Here is a 16470-nt window from a genome sequence, read left to right as displayed (position 1 = left end):
ATGCTTGCAGAATGGCTGGATTTCCTCCCTAGGGAGTTATTAATATTTAAATTTATTTCAACAGAGAGGGAAAATATTTTTAGAAGGAAATTGTTTTCAGGCGTTGCCTAGTAGGTGATTTTTTTCGGCCGGATGAATCTCACCCACGTGAGAAAGGTTTCAGCTCTTTTACTTCACAAAAGTAAACAGATGGAAGAGTTCAGGAAATGTGGATGTTTAAGCATGGGCAGAATGGTGAATGTTACACAGTGTGTAAAGTGGCCACTCAAACCAGCTAATGACATGTTATAAGCCCTGTTTTCCCTCTCTGTTAAAACAAATTTAAATCTTAAAGGCAAACTAAAGGAATTCATTAAAAATAACTCTTCGGAAATTTTTTTTGTTGTGGAATATGAAATCAACTACAAACAATGATAAATTAATGGATTCTGTGTTGTTGTGTTTAGGCTGAATAATGCCAGTAAATATTTACACAAATATTTTGTATTCGAAAACAAGATTTAACCTGTACCAGAAATATTAATGTAAATTTGATATTTCGAGATCTTTGATACTTTTAAATAAACAGTTCGCGATGTTTTTGAAAGATGTTAATTACCTAATAATAAATTGAATTTGCCGATGACAGATTTGTTGAGTGAAATTTAAGTAAGATAAACATTTTGCTGAACCGCGAATACTGATTTTTTGTTGTTAAGTGAGACGGAAGTTGAATTGAAATTCTTGGTTATGTTTCTACCATTGACTTAAAATTTCTGGCTGTGATTAAGATGTAAATTAATTTCAATGCTTTATAAGTGACGCAATGAAATGTTGATAAATGATTCGAAAGCTTTTTTTTCTTCAAATGACAAGCTTTTAGCATTGTGGACGGATAAGCATATCGCAATTTTCGTAAATAAATCAATAGGATGAAAGAAATATGGCCTTAAAATTGAAATTTTTATGTAAACCTTTATTAATATTATAATATTTCGCATTTGTAAATGCGAAATAGTGTTTATTTATTTTTTTGTGTGTCCTTCACGTTTTAACGGAGCGACCGATAGACTCGATTTTTGCACAGGAATAGCCGGAAAGATAGGAAGTAAAATAAATTACTTACTTAACATCTAAAAAAATAAAAAAGTACATAAAAAAAAAATTAAATATGGTAACAATGAGCGTTATTTGATAATGAGTAGGCTGTAAGGTGGGATGTCATAAATAATCTATTTGAAATTAATTCTTAAAATTTCTATAATTGAACTTTATATATAATTACTTTGGTTTGATTTTGTATTTTCTTCACGTCTCAACAGAGCGACCGATTACCATATTTTTTTGCATTCGGATAGTCGAAGAGGTGACAAGTAAAATAGAATACTTATTTTTAATCCCGAATTAAAAAAATGCAATTTAAAAAATACATATTGTACAAAAAATAAGCAACATTATTTGAAAATGAGTAGAGGGTATGGTGTGATGTCAAAATGAATAAATTTGAAATTATTTCTTCAAATTTCTATTATTGACTTGCTTTATCTATGGTTAGGTTGGTTCGCTTTTCGTTTTGGTTTTGTAGTAGGATTTTGGATTTGTGAACAGAATAGCAATGCGACGTCGCATAGACTAACGGATCGTCGTGTTTTTTTCATAGCGATATATGGAGGACCGACAATCGATACAAGCTACTTACTGTCCCGATAAATGTATTATTTGGAAAATTCTTATTTGATATTACTAAATAATTACTTCACTTATTTCTCCCTGATGCCACGTGAGCGAAGCCGCGTATAAAAACCGGTATGTACTCGTAATAAGAACGTAAATATTTATTGACGAGTTTCAACATCAATGTTTTTACATATAAAATAAATATTTTTACACTATTGTCTTTAGTGACATGTATCCGGGCGAATAAATACTACAATTCTGGATGTGAAAACTAGAATTCTTTATGAGTATATTTGACTCTCATGTAAAAACCCTAATAACGTAAATTTAGTGTACAAAATTCCGCCACGTGTTATAGTTAGTTGGCAAATTCGCCTACCATGCTCCAAGTCTTGGGTTCGATTTCTGGGAAGGTTGATATGAAACCTTTGCTTTTAGATTTGGTTTAGCGCTGATAGGGATTTTTGATGATAATTATCTTTGTTTCAGGTATTGCTGACAGAATGCAGAAGGAGATTACCGCATTGGCTCCATCTACCATCAAGATCAAGATCATCGCCCCCCCTGAGAGGAAATACTCCGTCTGGATCGGTGGCTCCATTCTGGCCTCACTTTCCACCTTCCAGCAGATGTGGATCTCTAAGCAGGAGTATGATGAGTCTGGACCAGGCATCGTCCATCGCAAGTGTTTCTAAGTCAGAACTTCTAAGAACACCAGACACCACCTTGACCAAAATCATCACGAAGATGTCGAACGTTTTAAAATCGTTGTATCTTCCAGCACACTTGAGTGTTTTTGTCATCTGATTATCAGCCTTTGAGTTAAAAAATCTAGCCTTTTAAATATGGAGAAGTCAAAAACGTATCCATTTAATATTTTATCCAGCCTCTTTTTTGAATAACAGTCTCTATTTTAAAATATCTAACATTTGAAATAATTGCCAAATAAATAAATATTCAGCTTCAGCTAATGTGGTGCAATAATGATCAAAGTAATTTAGAATATCATAAAATAATTTGCCGCTTGACTGATTATTTGACAGATATGCACAGTCTTGATTCTGATGCTATTAACTCGGAGCAAAAATTATTTGACGGTTATGATATTCAATCCATTTTCTAGATGGTAAAAACACTGCCTTTTAAATCACGCAGTTTATATATCTCCCAAGAGTAAATAATCTCAGAAATCTCAACAATCTTCAAACTTTTATTTGTTTGAATGTAATAAAACAAAACAAAATAATTGAACACGGAATTTATGAGTTTTCTTTGGTAGAAAAGCAATAAATATTCCTCGCTGTTTGATCGCAACATTTTTGAAATGATTTTTATTGTGCAGAATCCAGATAATTTACAAACAAAAATATTTATAAAAACACATCTTAAGCTGCGTTAAATGAAGCAAATAAATTTTTGACAGGTTACAAAGTTTGTTTTTCAATTGTTTGCATTCTTTTTTGCATTTCGTAATTGTTGTCCATAAAAAGAAATTCACATAAAAATGTTGTAAACAATTTTAAAAAACATCTGACTTCATTAAAAAAATATTTATTGTGTTTTGATATAACTGTTTGTGATAAGCAAAAGATTTTTAATGTGCTTTATGAAATATTGGATTTGGTTTGATAACACCAACCGGTTCATCAACTGAATTGAACATTCTGATATCAAATGCAAAAATTTTACTTGTGGCATTTAGCCCAAAAAGCTCAACTAGTTTTTTAATTTTTATATCTCTCTGTTTTTTGTCGCTTTAAATATGTTTTTGCATTTGCATCGTAGAAATTTAGATTAAATTATTGCTTACTATCATTTCAATAACATGGATGATTGTTCTCCATTTTATACAATTGTACATTGTCATTAATATACTTTTTTGTGTTTGGTAATGATGCGTAGGGGACGCTGCTTATAATTATGTTACGTTTGTTACGTTTTGTGTATTGTTATTAGGGAGTGGAAAATAAAACACTCTTGTTCATCTTTTTTTGTATCATTTTACTAAATAAATCGAGAGTTCAATAAATCATTGTTTTACTTCGAGTATATTATTATTATTATTATTTATTTATAAACGGACATTGTCCATGTATACAATGTATAAGGTTTAAATATTACAATAAAAGAATAGTTTAAAACATTTAAAGAAAAAAGAAAGAAGCATTGACAAACATAAGGGACATCGAGACAAGATCTGGACTATTAATTTAGTGCTCGTTTAAATCGTTGTAAACTTAAACCAAAAAAGTCCAGATCCTGTCTTGAGTTAACAATACGACAAAGGCGGGTCATTGGAGAATTTAGGCCATAGTTTGTTATATGCTGATTGATGAACAGTACTTCATTGTTTCTCAATCTACGAGTCGGAATATTGAATTTTACTTATCCCAGTAATGATGGAACATCGATTTTACCATTTAGTATGCCGAACATATATATGCAGTCAATATTAGTTCTACGTTTTTGTAGACTAGAAATATTTAACATTGACTCTATTTCAGCATAAGAATAATTATCTCTCTCTAGTCCAAGCATCCACGCTATTTTTCGAAGCAAGCGATGTTGGACTGATTCAATGTGATTTATGCGATTGACATAGAATGGAGACCAGACCACTGAGGCATATTCAAGAAGAGGGTATATATCACAAAGTCATAAGTCCTAACCATATTAATATTTTTCTTTGTATAGGCGTAATCTGATCACTACTAATGTAGTGATCAGTTTTTTTGGCGTTTACGAGGCTTTTCAGACTATTTAGTCTAAGGAATGAAATCTAATTTTTTGTCCACAAAAATTTGGACAAATTAAAAATATTAGTGAATGGTCTTCTTTTTCATGTTTAAAGAGATCCTTAGATCTGTGTTACAGAAAACTAGTTGTTCTCCTAAGATGATGAAGTCCAATCTTTCTCCATCTCTTGCGTGGTCTTCCAAACGGAGGTTGTCCAGATGGGATTTTAGTGACTTATTTAGTGACGATCCCCGTCATGTTTTAAGTTATGGCTATAGAATTAAGAATAGTCCAGAAACCGCATGAGCACATCAAACAGAAGGCGATTAAACTACTCATAAATGAGTAGGTTTACGTTTTGACCCATTAGTTTCTTTGTGGACGTCGCTCAGTACGCAACTCCCGATTTGAATTTAATTATGCCGTGTTGTGTCCTTTTAAAGTGTAGAAATACTGCTAAGATCTTAAAGAAACAGGATGATTTCACATTCCATGTGTAATTAGCAAACGAATGTTTAAGTAGCAAATGCATTACTTAAAAATTGAATTATTTTTCCACCTGTCAGATTGTTGAAGAAACAAAATGGAAATTTCGTTAGTGTTGCCCGGGTAGATTTTTTTTTACTCTACTTTACTCATCTAATGCAAGAATTAATGAAAATTAGACCTCGGATTAAACAACGCCGTGGGGAACATTTGAATGACATTATCTTTAAAACATCAAATATTATTTAACATGATATGAAAATATCCGTTTTATGTAAAATAAAATTTGTTTTATATTATAAGTTTTAAGTTCATAAATTCAATTACTCTCTTATTAAATGACCCTTTACTTATCTACTCTGTCGTGTCAATCAATGTTTCCGCGTGCACAATAAAATTGTAGAGAAATCAACAGATTGCTTTTTTTTTACCCTACATTTGTGTTATGATTTTTTTTCCCATCAAGCAACATTACGTGGCGACATCACGAATGCGCACGGCGAAAGTAGGCTATAGTGAGGGGATTATTAGATACAGTCTGATATATTAAAATATGATTCTACGCTCCTTCTGGACAATTCTAAATTCTATGGTTATGGCATAGCCTAGCGTTGGCGGCTGGTTTTGTGAAGGAAGGATTCCAGGTTTGGAAAGGTATTTTTTAGACAAACGCGTCCAATGTTTAAATTAACAGGTGTCGTGGCGCAGTTAGATAGATGGCCGACTGTGAAACTGGCGTTGCGGGTTCGATTCCCGCCAGTGGCAAGAAAAAAATCCACGAAAGATTTTCTTCTCAATTGGTCTGGGTGTTGTGGTGAATTTTTCATTACCTCCTTCCATATCCCATCTTTCCCACCTGCTGACAAGTCTCTAGGCCTAGCGGGTTATTCCTTTTGAAGAAAAAAATTTCTTTATTGATTTCGCCTGATTTTACTGTTGCAATATGTCCGGATATAATTGCAAATTATATGCTTGATAGTTAAATCTTCAATGACACCACAAGGCGAGCTAACATACTTATTTATATATTTTTTTAATAACGTCATTCTTTCGTTGCATTATATAAACGCACGTCAAACTATACTCTGCATACAAGAACGGACAAATAAAGACTCTGGCTTGCTATGTTACCTAGTGGTAATTACTTCCGGAAACATGGCGGACCGGACATGACTGCTGCAGGGAAGTGAATTAAACTGGATTTGGAACCAGGAACAACAGAATACTAATCGTTGTATATTTGATACCGTTGGAAAACACTAGGGCTTATTGAAATATGCTAGGATATTTTTGTAATTTAATTTTGAATTTCGAATTCGTGTAGTGTTTACATTGCAAAATATTTTTCAGACTGCTAAATGTTATATTTAAAATATAAATATATATTTATATATAGTTTTTGGTCTTTCGTTTTTTTTTAATATATTGTTAGATACTATTATTGTTTTGCCCTTGTTTGTCTTTGCTAAATAGTTTTATGTTCTTTTTGTTGAGTTTCTTGCATTTATGTTTCTTCATGTAACTGTTGTAATTGGCTTAGGCCGTATATATATAATAAATAAATTAATGAATAATAAATAAATAAAATATTGGTTACGTCTCTTACAACAATGTTTTTTTTTTTTTAAATACGCCTCTAATGTGTCACCATTCGGTAAATTTTAAAACTTTGTTTGTGACCATTTAAATTTAAATAAAACATCGTCACGAATCTTGACGTCACAATAGGGAAATATCTTTTTTGAATACTGTCCAGTAAAAAAATTTTTTTGTATCTTTTTAGTAGCATAAAAAATGTGTTTAAATTTGTAATTTCGAATTCCCGCAAAAGCGAACGTTCTATTGGCCATGCCCCTAATACGTCATGATTCATGTTCATTTGTTCCTGACCATTCAAATTTGTTAAGAACATTATCAAAAATCTTGACATCACATCATTACATCATAAAAATCATAAATGCCAAACAAGTCACGTTTTTTTAGTGAAGTATTTAAAAAAATATATTTTAAAAATTTATGTAGGAAAACATTTTTTCATAATATCCATGTTGATTTTGAAAATACAATTAATTATTCTTAATCCATTTTACATATTTTTCTCGGTATTCGTTGTATGCGATATTTCCCTATTATCTAGTCCAAACATGACCCGTTTTTTACAGACATATTTTTTATTTTTTTTTAAAGTTATGTATGAAAACATTTCTTCCGAAAATTCATATTATTTTTGAAAATACAATACATTTCAGACATATTTTTTTATATTAGAATATACATAAAAAAATTAAGATTATTTTAACACAAGAAATCACAAAGATAATATTATAATAATATAAATATAAAAAAATACAATGTAAATATATTTTTTCCATCAAGATCTCTGAAAACGACAAAATATCGAGTTCTCTGAGACAAATTTGACACTATTTATTTCAGAGAACGATATGTATTTTATATAAAATAAATATATATAAATAAAATATATAAATATAATAAAATAAACTTTGTTTTTAACCACTAATTTTTATTTTTCACCGACCGGTTTCAAAGCAAACAAGCTTCTTCGTCAAGGTTTACGTAACTAATGAATTGATTCATTTTTATTTTATTTCTATCATCAAGTGTTTTTTTTTCTCTTACACGGGTGGTAATCTGATATCATTATTTTCGAAGTAAGACTGGAGAGGACTAAAATCTAATTAGATCACTAAGCACGGCACAAATATAATTTTAATAAGATAAAAAGGGACAGTGATTATCGGGTGATCAATTCCTAACCTCAGGATACCTTCACAGAGACTCGTTTTTTCACAGTAATTAGTAATTATAGTTCTTGACGTCTTGGACGTTCGCTGTTGACTGTTTGTTGGCAGTTCATGTCAGAACTACGGAACTCAAACCTGACTTGGGAGGATGCACAAGAGCTCAAGTTGACAGAGATGCCTGGAGGCTTTTTGTGAACACCACATGCTCCAACTAGGACATGAAATGATGATGGTAGTATCAAAACTATGAATTAAAATGTATTATTAGTTCTTCTTTTTCAGCCTTGTTCTTATCTGCTGGATAAAGGCGTTTTCCGAACCTCTACATTCCTTTCTATCGCCCGCTTTCATCGTCCATATTTTACCAGCTATCGAGGCAATGTCACCGACCCATCTTTTCGGTGGCCTTTCAACAGTTCTTTTGTTTGCCCATGGTCTCTTATTTATTATTCTGGGTGTCCACCTGCCATCATTATGCTTCGCCAAGTATCCTGCCCACTGCCATTTCAATTTTGCTGCATAATTCATGAAATCTTCAACTCCGGTTTGGAGCATTATTTTCATATCAAACTTTGTATTTGTACATCCAAAAAAATCTAGAGCTAAATAAAATTTTAAAATCTTCATTCGCCCTTGTTTGAATATCCATATTTCTTCAATTCTTATAAATTTTGATTTTACTGAAATAAATATGGTGAATGTTAGATCGTGTGAAATGGAGCCACTCAAATCAGCCAATGATAGGTCATGAGCCCTGTAAATATCTTCACTTCCATATTAACTTATGTAAAATGTTCTCCATCACTGTTGTAATGTGTCTTGTGGTCTTGTCCCTTTTCCCCTTCTTTATGATTACCGAATGAAGCTTCTTGCTACTATCCGTAACCCTGTTATAGGTCCTGTCCTAGTCCTGAATATACAGATTTGGTAACTTCCAAAAAGAATTTCAAGGATTTAAAAAAGTTTTGTAATCATTTCGGCAAATTGATCATGTCCAATCATTTTAATCCCAGTCAGTGAAAAATTCACTTCCCTCTTTTCTCAATCCAATAAAGTACATATTATGCGCTTCTGGATTACCTTCTTTCAGCACAAAGATGCTGAGGCTACCAGATTTTAGAGAGTTCCTTCGGGCAGCTTTTCTCGTTTGACAATGAGCAAATTTTCCGTGTATGTGGGCACCGTCAAGAAGACTTATGTCCTCAAATGCGGTGTGCGGTATGTGGTGGGTAAGCTGTTGTAATGTGTGATTACATTTTTATGTGTTTTGTAAAAAAGAAAATTGCGATGAATTTTTTTCTGAATGAAGTATGAAAAAAAAAATGCTTCTTTGACGGCGCTTAAACAGTTAATTCTGTAAACACAGCTTTACTTGTAGGTGAGCCTTCGAGTCTAAATGAGCTTTTAACAAACCTCTTGCAATTACGCTAGTATAGATATTGCAGAAGCCTTATGCTGGAAGGGTGTGACATTTTGTCACCCACTCGACAATAGTCGATTGGGCATCTCGATTGCTTAGTCTTAATGCTTTTCTTAAAAACCCTCCGACAATTTAATCACAAAGACGAATGAGAAAGTGGCAACACTAACAAATCCATATTTATCTATGGCTCTCCTGCCATACGTAAACACTTTTTTTGTCAGACCTCTTCCGTTGAATATTTTGAAAAAAAAATGAAAGAAAATGTTTTACTGAGACACTGCAACATTTATAATTATTATTTGCCTTTGACATAACACACATCTACATTATAATAATAAAAATACGTATATAGTTTTATTCCTTTTTTATTTATAAATTTATACCAGTGACCAGTCTGACGGTCTGACGATGTTGGTCAAGACAAAACCCGGTGACTGGTAAAAATTTATAAATAAAAGTGGAATAAAACTATGTAAGTATTTTTATTATTATAATTAAAAATGCAGTTCCACCAAGAAATGTCAGTAGAAAAACTTAATTCACATCTTCATATTATTAAAAATATTTCATATTATGGATTTTAAAAATAAATTGTACAATATATATCTCATTTTATTTTTATCAAACAAAGAAAACATAGATAAACTAACTGTATTACAAAATAAAGCCTTGAGAATCATTTTGAAAAAAAACAGATATACGAGGGTAAAGTTGATGGTAAATGAAATGAAATTATTAACATATAAACAAAGAATATTTTACAATACAATGATATTTGTTCATAAAATTATAAACTCTAATAAAAAAACAGAATTTTGGAAAAAAATTGATCGGAACCAGCATGAACACGATCACAATACTAGAGAAAAGAACAAAATTAGACTTCCATTTAGGAAAAAGGCAAAGTCACAAAACTCAATTTTATTTAAAGCAATTAAAAAGTATTACGAAATGGAAAAAAATATTTATAAAGAAAAAAACATATCAAAATTTAAAATAATGGTCAAGACATATGTGATAAACAATTTATAAATTAAATATATTTGCAATGTTATTATTAGAACACACATAACAATATGTATGATATGTGTGCCCTACTTTAAGATTTAAATAAAAATACAAAAAAATACGTATTTTGACATTGACGAGTGATAAAATAATTTAGAAATCATGTTTCTAGTGAAACTTAATTTGATAATTGATTAAAAATAAGTATAGTTATATTTGTTTCACATTTGTTGGTACGCCATCATCATAACATTGATCAGAATTGTACATTTTAAGTTAAAATACAACTAAAATACTTAATCTTCATTCAAACATGAATGCCGAGAGTTTTACAAGAAGGAAGTTTGACATCTGAAGTTACGATGTCGCATTCGATTGTCAATGTCGAGTGCTTTGTGGCACTCGACATAAAATCGATTGGTTTTCAATCCACTGCATTTGTATGGGTTGTTCAAAAATGCTATCACTCGTCGAATTACGGAAGTCGCATACGATTCTAAAGACGAACGAGTCCAGTACAAGGCCCCTGTGCAGCGAATTGAAAGCTTCAATTGAACATAGTGTGCAGAAAGCAGCCAGTCCACAATTTTGAAAAAAATTGATATTGATGTTATCGGGTGCAGTAAGGTCAATTTTATGTTCTGCTAAAAACAATCAGAGCGCTTTCATACAAAAAAATATATTAATCACCTTCTGAATAGGGTGTCCATCAGAAAAATGGCATTTCTCAATTTTCAGAAAACACCCACAGCACTAGAAAAATCTGACGGTACTTTAAAAATCATTAAAACTGGTCAAATACACAGTTGGATTCTTGTTTGTATTTAAAAAAAAACTATTCTATTCATTGTTTATTATTTGTTAAAGTCGAAAACATTCCAACTGTTGGTAGATTTGATAATTCAGTTTTGTCACAAAGGCGCTATTATCTCAGTTTCACTTTTCTATGGCTGGCTGCTTTCTGCATAACTACGTTCAATTATACTGCAACAAGCTTAGTTCTTAAATTGCTGCGCTTTATGGAATAATCTCCCCTATAATCATTTTATTATTTCCCGATACAGCGCTGTTTTCAAATACACTCAAAATAACATTTCGAATAGGGCAATTTGACTACAGAGTTTAATTTAATTTATTTAATTAATTCACAGTAATTAATTTTACTTTTATTAAACCCTAGTCCCAACTAAGTTCGTTTTAATACGTTCTTAACTATGTTTTTACTATATTTTTTACTATATTTTTTTGCCACGTATTTAACTATGTTTTTCACTACGTTTTTAACATTTATTTATTGTTTTTTATGTATTGATTACTGTTTTTTATTATTTTTTTGATAAGCTCAGAAAGAGGTAAATAACCCTAAGTTAAATAGTCAAATCGAGTATGTGTTCACATACAATTTTATGAATGTAGTATGACAGGCGCTGTGGCGCAGTTGGTTAGACGGCTTACTGTGAAACTGGCGTCGCGGGTTCGATTCCCGCAAGAATAAAATCCAAGAAAGATTTTTTTCTCAATCGGTCTGGGTGATGTAGTGTATTTTTTATTACCTCCTTCCAAATCCCCTCGATCCCACCTGGTGACAAGCCTCTTAATAAAGGTTTAGCGGGTTATTCCTTTAAAATAAAATTAAAAAAAATAATAATAAATAATAAAAATCAAAATAAAACTACATGGTACGAAAGTCCAAAAAGTAAAATCGAATTTTCTCTATAAAATGTTTTTTTTTATTTAACAATGTTTGAGTATGTCCAAATGCTTGCAGACTGGCTGGATTTTCTCCCTAGGGAGTTGTTCATATTTAAATTCATTTCAACACAGAGGGGAATCGCTTTTGAGAAGGAAATATGGAAGTCTAGGCATTTACAGGGCTTATGACCTGTCATTGGCTGGTTTAAGTGGCCACTTTACACACTGTGTAACATTCACTATTCTGCCCATGTTTGAACATCCACATTTCCTGAACTTATACCCTTACATGGACATACTCAAACATTGTTGAATTACTACCTGGTAAAAGAAGAAGAAAAAATTGAAAAATTGTTTTCAGGCGTTGCCTAGTAGGTGATTTGGTTCAGACGGATGAATCTCACCAACTTCATAAAGGTTTCAGCTCCTTTACTTCACAAAAGTCAACAGATGGAAGAGTTAAGTAAACATTGTTGAATTAACTAAACAAAATTAAAAAACAAAAATAAATGGTTTTATACATTAAATAACTAAATCATTCAAAATTTCAGCATCTTTTATCTGTTTATATAATTTGTTGATCCGAAGTGTCTTAGAATTTGTAGGTGAAATTTGGTTTTATTAAATTACTCACAAAAATAATATGTAGTCTGTCTAAAAAAGTTTGCTCTCATTAAAGTGAAGAATGGCTCGAATCCTGAAAAGTTAAGAGGAACGATTAATATATTTCAATATAAAACGGTTAGAGGTGAGAAAGCGAATTGCCGACTTAATGTGTATGTACAATATAATTAATTCCAATCTTGACTCGTTATTTGCATAGAAAAAGTAACTTTAAATGTACTCACTAGGCGATAAAGGGCGCATAATACGTTTTACCTTCCTGTATTCAAAAGCAATATTGCGCCCTGTATCTCGTTATCTCTTATTATTATTATTATTATTGTGAAGATACCTCATATTTTTTTTAGCACCAAACCGGTAGGCATAGAAAAGTTGGTAAGTAGTTATATACAAATATTGAATAACATTTAGTAAAATGTTTGATGACAAAGTTAATGCTTTAAATATAAATAATAAATAAATAATTGCCTAGCTTGGAACGGTTTATGTACCCTTGTTAGCTGGCAAAGTAAACAAAAAATTGTATTTATGATAAATTGTATGATTATATAAATAAAATAAATTTACTTCCTTACTAAGATTGTAATAGGCCCAGAGGGGATATTACAATTAAAAGTTAACTGAGTTATCTTTGACTGTCTATAAAGTTCAATCGATATTTTTTTATGTTCGAAAATGTACCATATATATTTGTTTGAAAATTAAAAGTATCTTCATAAATAACCTATAATTGAACAGGTTTAAAGAAATGTATGCATTTTATATTTCTCATTCAAAAAATCAGTTTTACTTGGTCGATAAAATTGAAGATAAATGTTAAGGCTGTAGTCTGGTAAAACGAACGCAAAATTAGGAAATCATTTTGCGTTTTCGGTAAGGGCAAGAATGAAGGTCATAAAAACGTAAATAAGATGTTGTTTTAAATAAAATATTACAACCAGAATTATCTTCTTTTTTTATAAAAAAAAATTCAATTTTATAGAAAAAGTTTTTAACTAAAATATTTCAATAATTTTTTTGTTTTTAAGTATTACCGAAGGCATAATTTTACGTAGAAATAGAAGAAAATGTCACAAAAATGTATGTGATTTAAAATGCTTTTATTTCTTTTCAAAAACAAAAAATTAAAATTTTCCTACGGCCACTTTCATGTTCTAATTGTTACAACAAATTTTGGTTTGATTCTTAGTCTTTATTGAGATCCCAGATACCTAAGTTTAGTCTTAATTTAAAATGAAGTAATCTGCCAGTCTAAAATTAATTATGTTTTAGTCACATAAAATTTTAAGTATATTTTCAAACAGAAATACCTTAAAAAACATTTTTTATACCTAGTTTATATTTTTTTGTTATTGCGTGATTAAAAAAAAAACATTCGTTTTAAAATGGCAAAATCGTATGATTTCCTAATTTTGCGTGCGTTTTACCAGACTACAGCCTTATTTTATTACTGGCCCTGGTATGATTTTTAGAGATAATACGCCTCGTAAAGATTCATATTAAAAAAGTGTTTGATATTTTTGTTTCATAAAATATAGTTAACTAAGTATTTGATTTACGGGCATAATAATTTATTTATGGGATAGTAGGAATATTGTTTTTTTGAACCAATATTTCTTATATCCTGCGCCTCGAGGCTGATAATATAATTACGTAGACTTCCCAAGACACCGGAAGTGGAGAAATAAACCCTTCCGTTTACAAAACATTGCCGAAGGTAAATGAATAAAACATATTTAAAAAACATTATTTATTTTGCGACGTAATTGAAATGAATATAACAACTTAATTGAAACGTTGATCGCCTACCTTTCTTGAGGTCCTGGGTTCGATTCTAGGCGGGTCGACATTTTTTGATTTTATTTATTTTCAAATACAGGAATTGAGCTACATTTGGTTATATATTTGAGCGCATTAGGTAAAAAACTGTGTTGAGGTGAAATGTTTTACAAAATTTGAATATGATATAATACTAAATTTGATCAAACACTTTGTAACGCGGGTGAGATTCATCCGGCTAAACCAAATCACTTACTAGGCAACGCCTGAAAACAATTTTCCAATTTTTATGATTCTTATACCAGGTAGTTAATTTAACAACGGATGTTTAAATATGGGCAGAATGGTGAATGTTACACAGTTTGTAAAGTGGCCACTTATTCCAGCCAATGACATAAATGCCTAGACATCCATATTCCCTTTCTCAAAAATGTTTTCTCTCTGTGTTGCAACAAATTTAGGTAAGCTTATTTTTTTTTTTTTTAATGAATAACCCGCTAAGCCTCTGCTTTGAGGCTTGTCAGCAAGTGAGATAGAGGAAATATGGAAAGAGGTAGTGAAAAATACACCACAACACCCAGACCAATTGAGAAAAAATTCTTTTTTGGATTTTTTTCTTGCAAATGGCGGGAATCGAACCCGCGACGCCAGTTTCACAGTTGGCCGTCTAACCAACTGCGCCACGGCACCTGTCGATGATCATTGATCAAGCTCATAAAGTTGGACTATTATCCTTGTTGTACAACTTAGAAAGAGTCAACAATTTCATTTATTTAGGTTCTCTCATCAGCGATGGCGGTGGGTGTTAAGGTAAAATACGGCAACGTGTTGGTTTAGCCAAAGTGCTATGAGGCGGCTGGTGAAGATTTGGAAGAATCCCAGTATAACCATTAACACCAAAAAGAGATTGGCGAAGGCCTCGGTTTCCGAGTGTTCATGTATGGTGTGAAGTGTTGGACACAGAATCTGAAAAGAAAAAAATCGAAGCTTTCGAAATGTGGTGTTGGCGACGAATGCTGCGGCAAATCTGGTTTCATAACCAGCTGACTTCGAATATTGAGGAGACCACAATATATAGCAGTATTCGAAGATACTGCGTACGTGCACAAAATATAACTTTTTCAGGGTTCAGATGTTATTAAAAGGCTTACAGACTCTTATTATGAAGCCCAGTGTCTTTTTTATCTTAGTTTCTAGTATTATAACAATGTTTGTGGTTATTTTAGGGAAAAAGAGAGCGCGACTTTTTTTCAAGAGTTGGACAAAGACGATTTCTTGGCCCCAGTAAAGTTCTTCGATCAAAAAACAAAATTAAATTCAGGTAAGTTCAATACTACTCTCCTTAACACCCTGGAAGAAAAAAAAACAATATACGTCAGTGAACACTTAAGCACAGCAAAAAAAACTCTTGTCAGAATAGTCGCTAAAAGAAAAGTATATACAATTTGTTTGATCTACACGGGGTAAAATTTTTAGGCGTAAAACATCACCTCTTTTATTTACGCAATTAACTTAAGGTTTTCCTTACTGTCCTAAAAATGTTTGCGCGTTACGGTGCTGTGTAGTCACTACACATGCAAAAAATGAGAGATTTTAAATCGTAAACGTGTAATATTCATCGGAGATTGCTTTAATTATTTATAGTTGAAGTCAAAAGTGATGATATTTTTAATCTTATTGCTAAAAACATAAAAAAAAACATTAACTCATACTCTCAGTGCGCGCAAAAGAACCGCCCCAACGAAAGTCGGGATGCTACTAACGCAGCTAAAGGGCATTTGGGAGAAGTACAAAAAAACTAAGCTGTTTGCGCGTGTAACGCATAAAAATTGTCTCTTTCGCTCCCAAATATACCCGTATTATCGAAAGTGAGATGTAAAGAGTGTGCGAGACAATTATATATTAGGATAACTATTTTACTACGAACGCAACATGCGACACATTGGTAAACATTTTATTGTATTGGATATCTCCGATTTTTGATAAAACGCTTTTTATATTTCCAATAAACGTGGATTTTTATTTATTTATACTTTTACATTGTTTGTGTTTTTTTTAAAATAGAATAATGTTCCCTCACTGGAGTGTCCCGTGCCGAGGGAAACATTTTACAAAAATGTGAAATATGCCTAAGATAATAATATTTAACAAAGTTATGAAATATATTTAACAAAGTTTAAAAAATTAACAAAACAAAAACAAAAATTAAACCAATTAAAATAAACATTTTTAGCGATATTTAAATAAATGTATAACGAGGGAATATCGAAAATCTCAACCCATAATTTATTATATTTATTA

General features: G+C 31.3%; 1 protein-coding gene across 1 annotated transcript; it reads left to right on the top strand.

Annotated features, from left to right (window-relative positions):
* Positions 1-2148: 2148 nt before the first annotated feature.
* On the top strand, positions 2149-3685 carry LOC148273280 (actin, alpha skeletal muscle). The gene has a single exon (XM_088238929.1). The coding sequence runs from the start codon at positions 2160-2162 to the stop codon at positions 2349-2351; it is 192 nt and encodes a 63-aa protein (XP_088095055.1). The 5' UTR covers positions 2149-2159; the 3' UTR covers positions 2352-3685.
* The last annotated feature ends 12785 nt before the right edge of the window (positions 3686-16470 follow it).

Source organism: Micrasema longulum, unplaced genomic scaffold (genome assembly GCF_059751315.1).
Source record: "Micrasema longulum isolate JH-2025_06_02 unplaced genomic scaffold, ASM5975131v1 h1tg002010l, whole genome shotgun sequence".
NCBI lineage: Eukaryota > Metazoa > Arthropoda > Insecta > Trichoptera > Brachycentridae > Micrasema > Micrasema longulum.
This window is presented reverse-complemented; position numbering and strand designations above follow the sequence as displayed.

What these genes read in the sequence shown, in the direction of transcription:
- LOC148273280 (XM_088238929.1), top strand. Translation starts at nt 2,160, where the DNA reads ATGCAGAAGGAGATTACCGCATTGGCTCCATCTACCATCAAGATCAAG.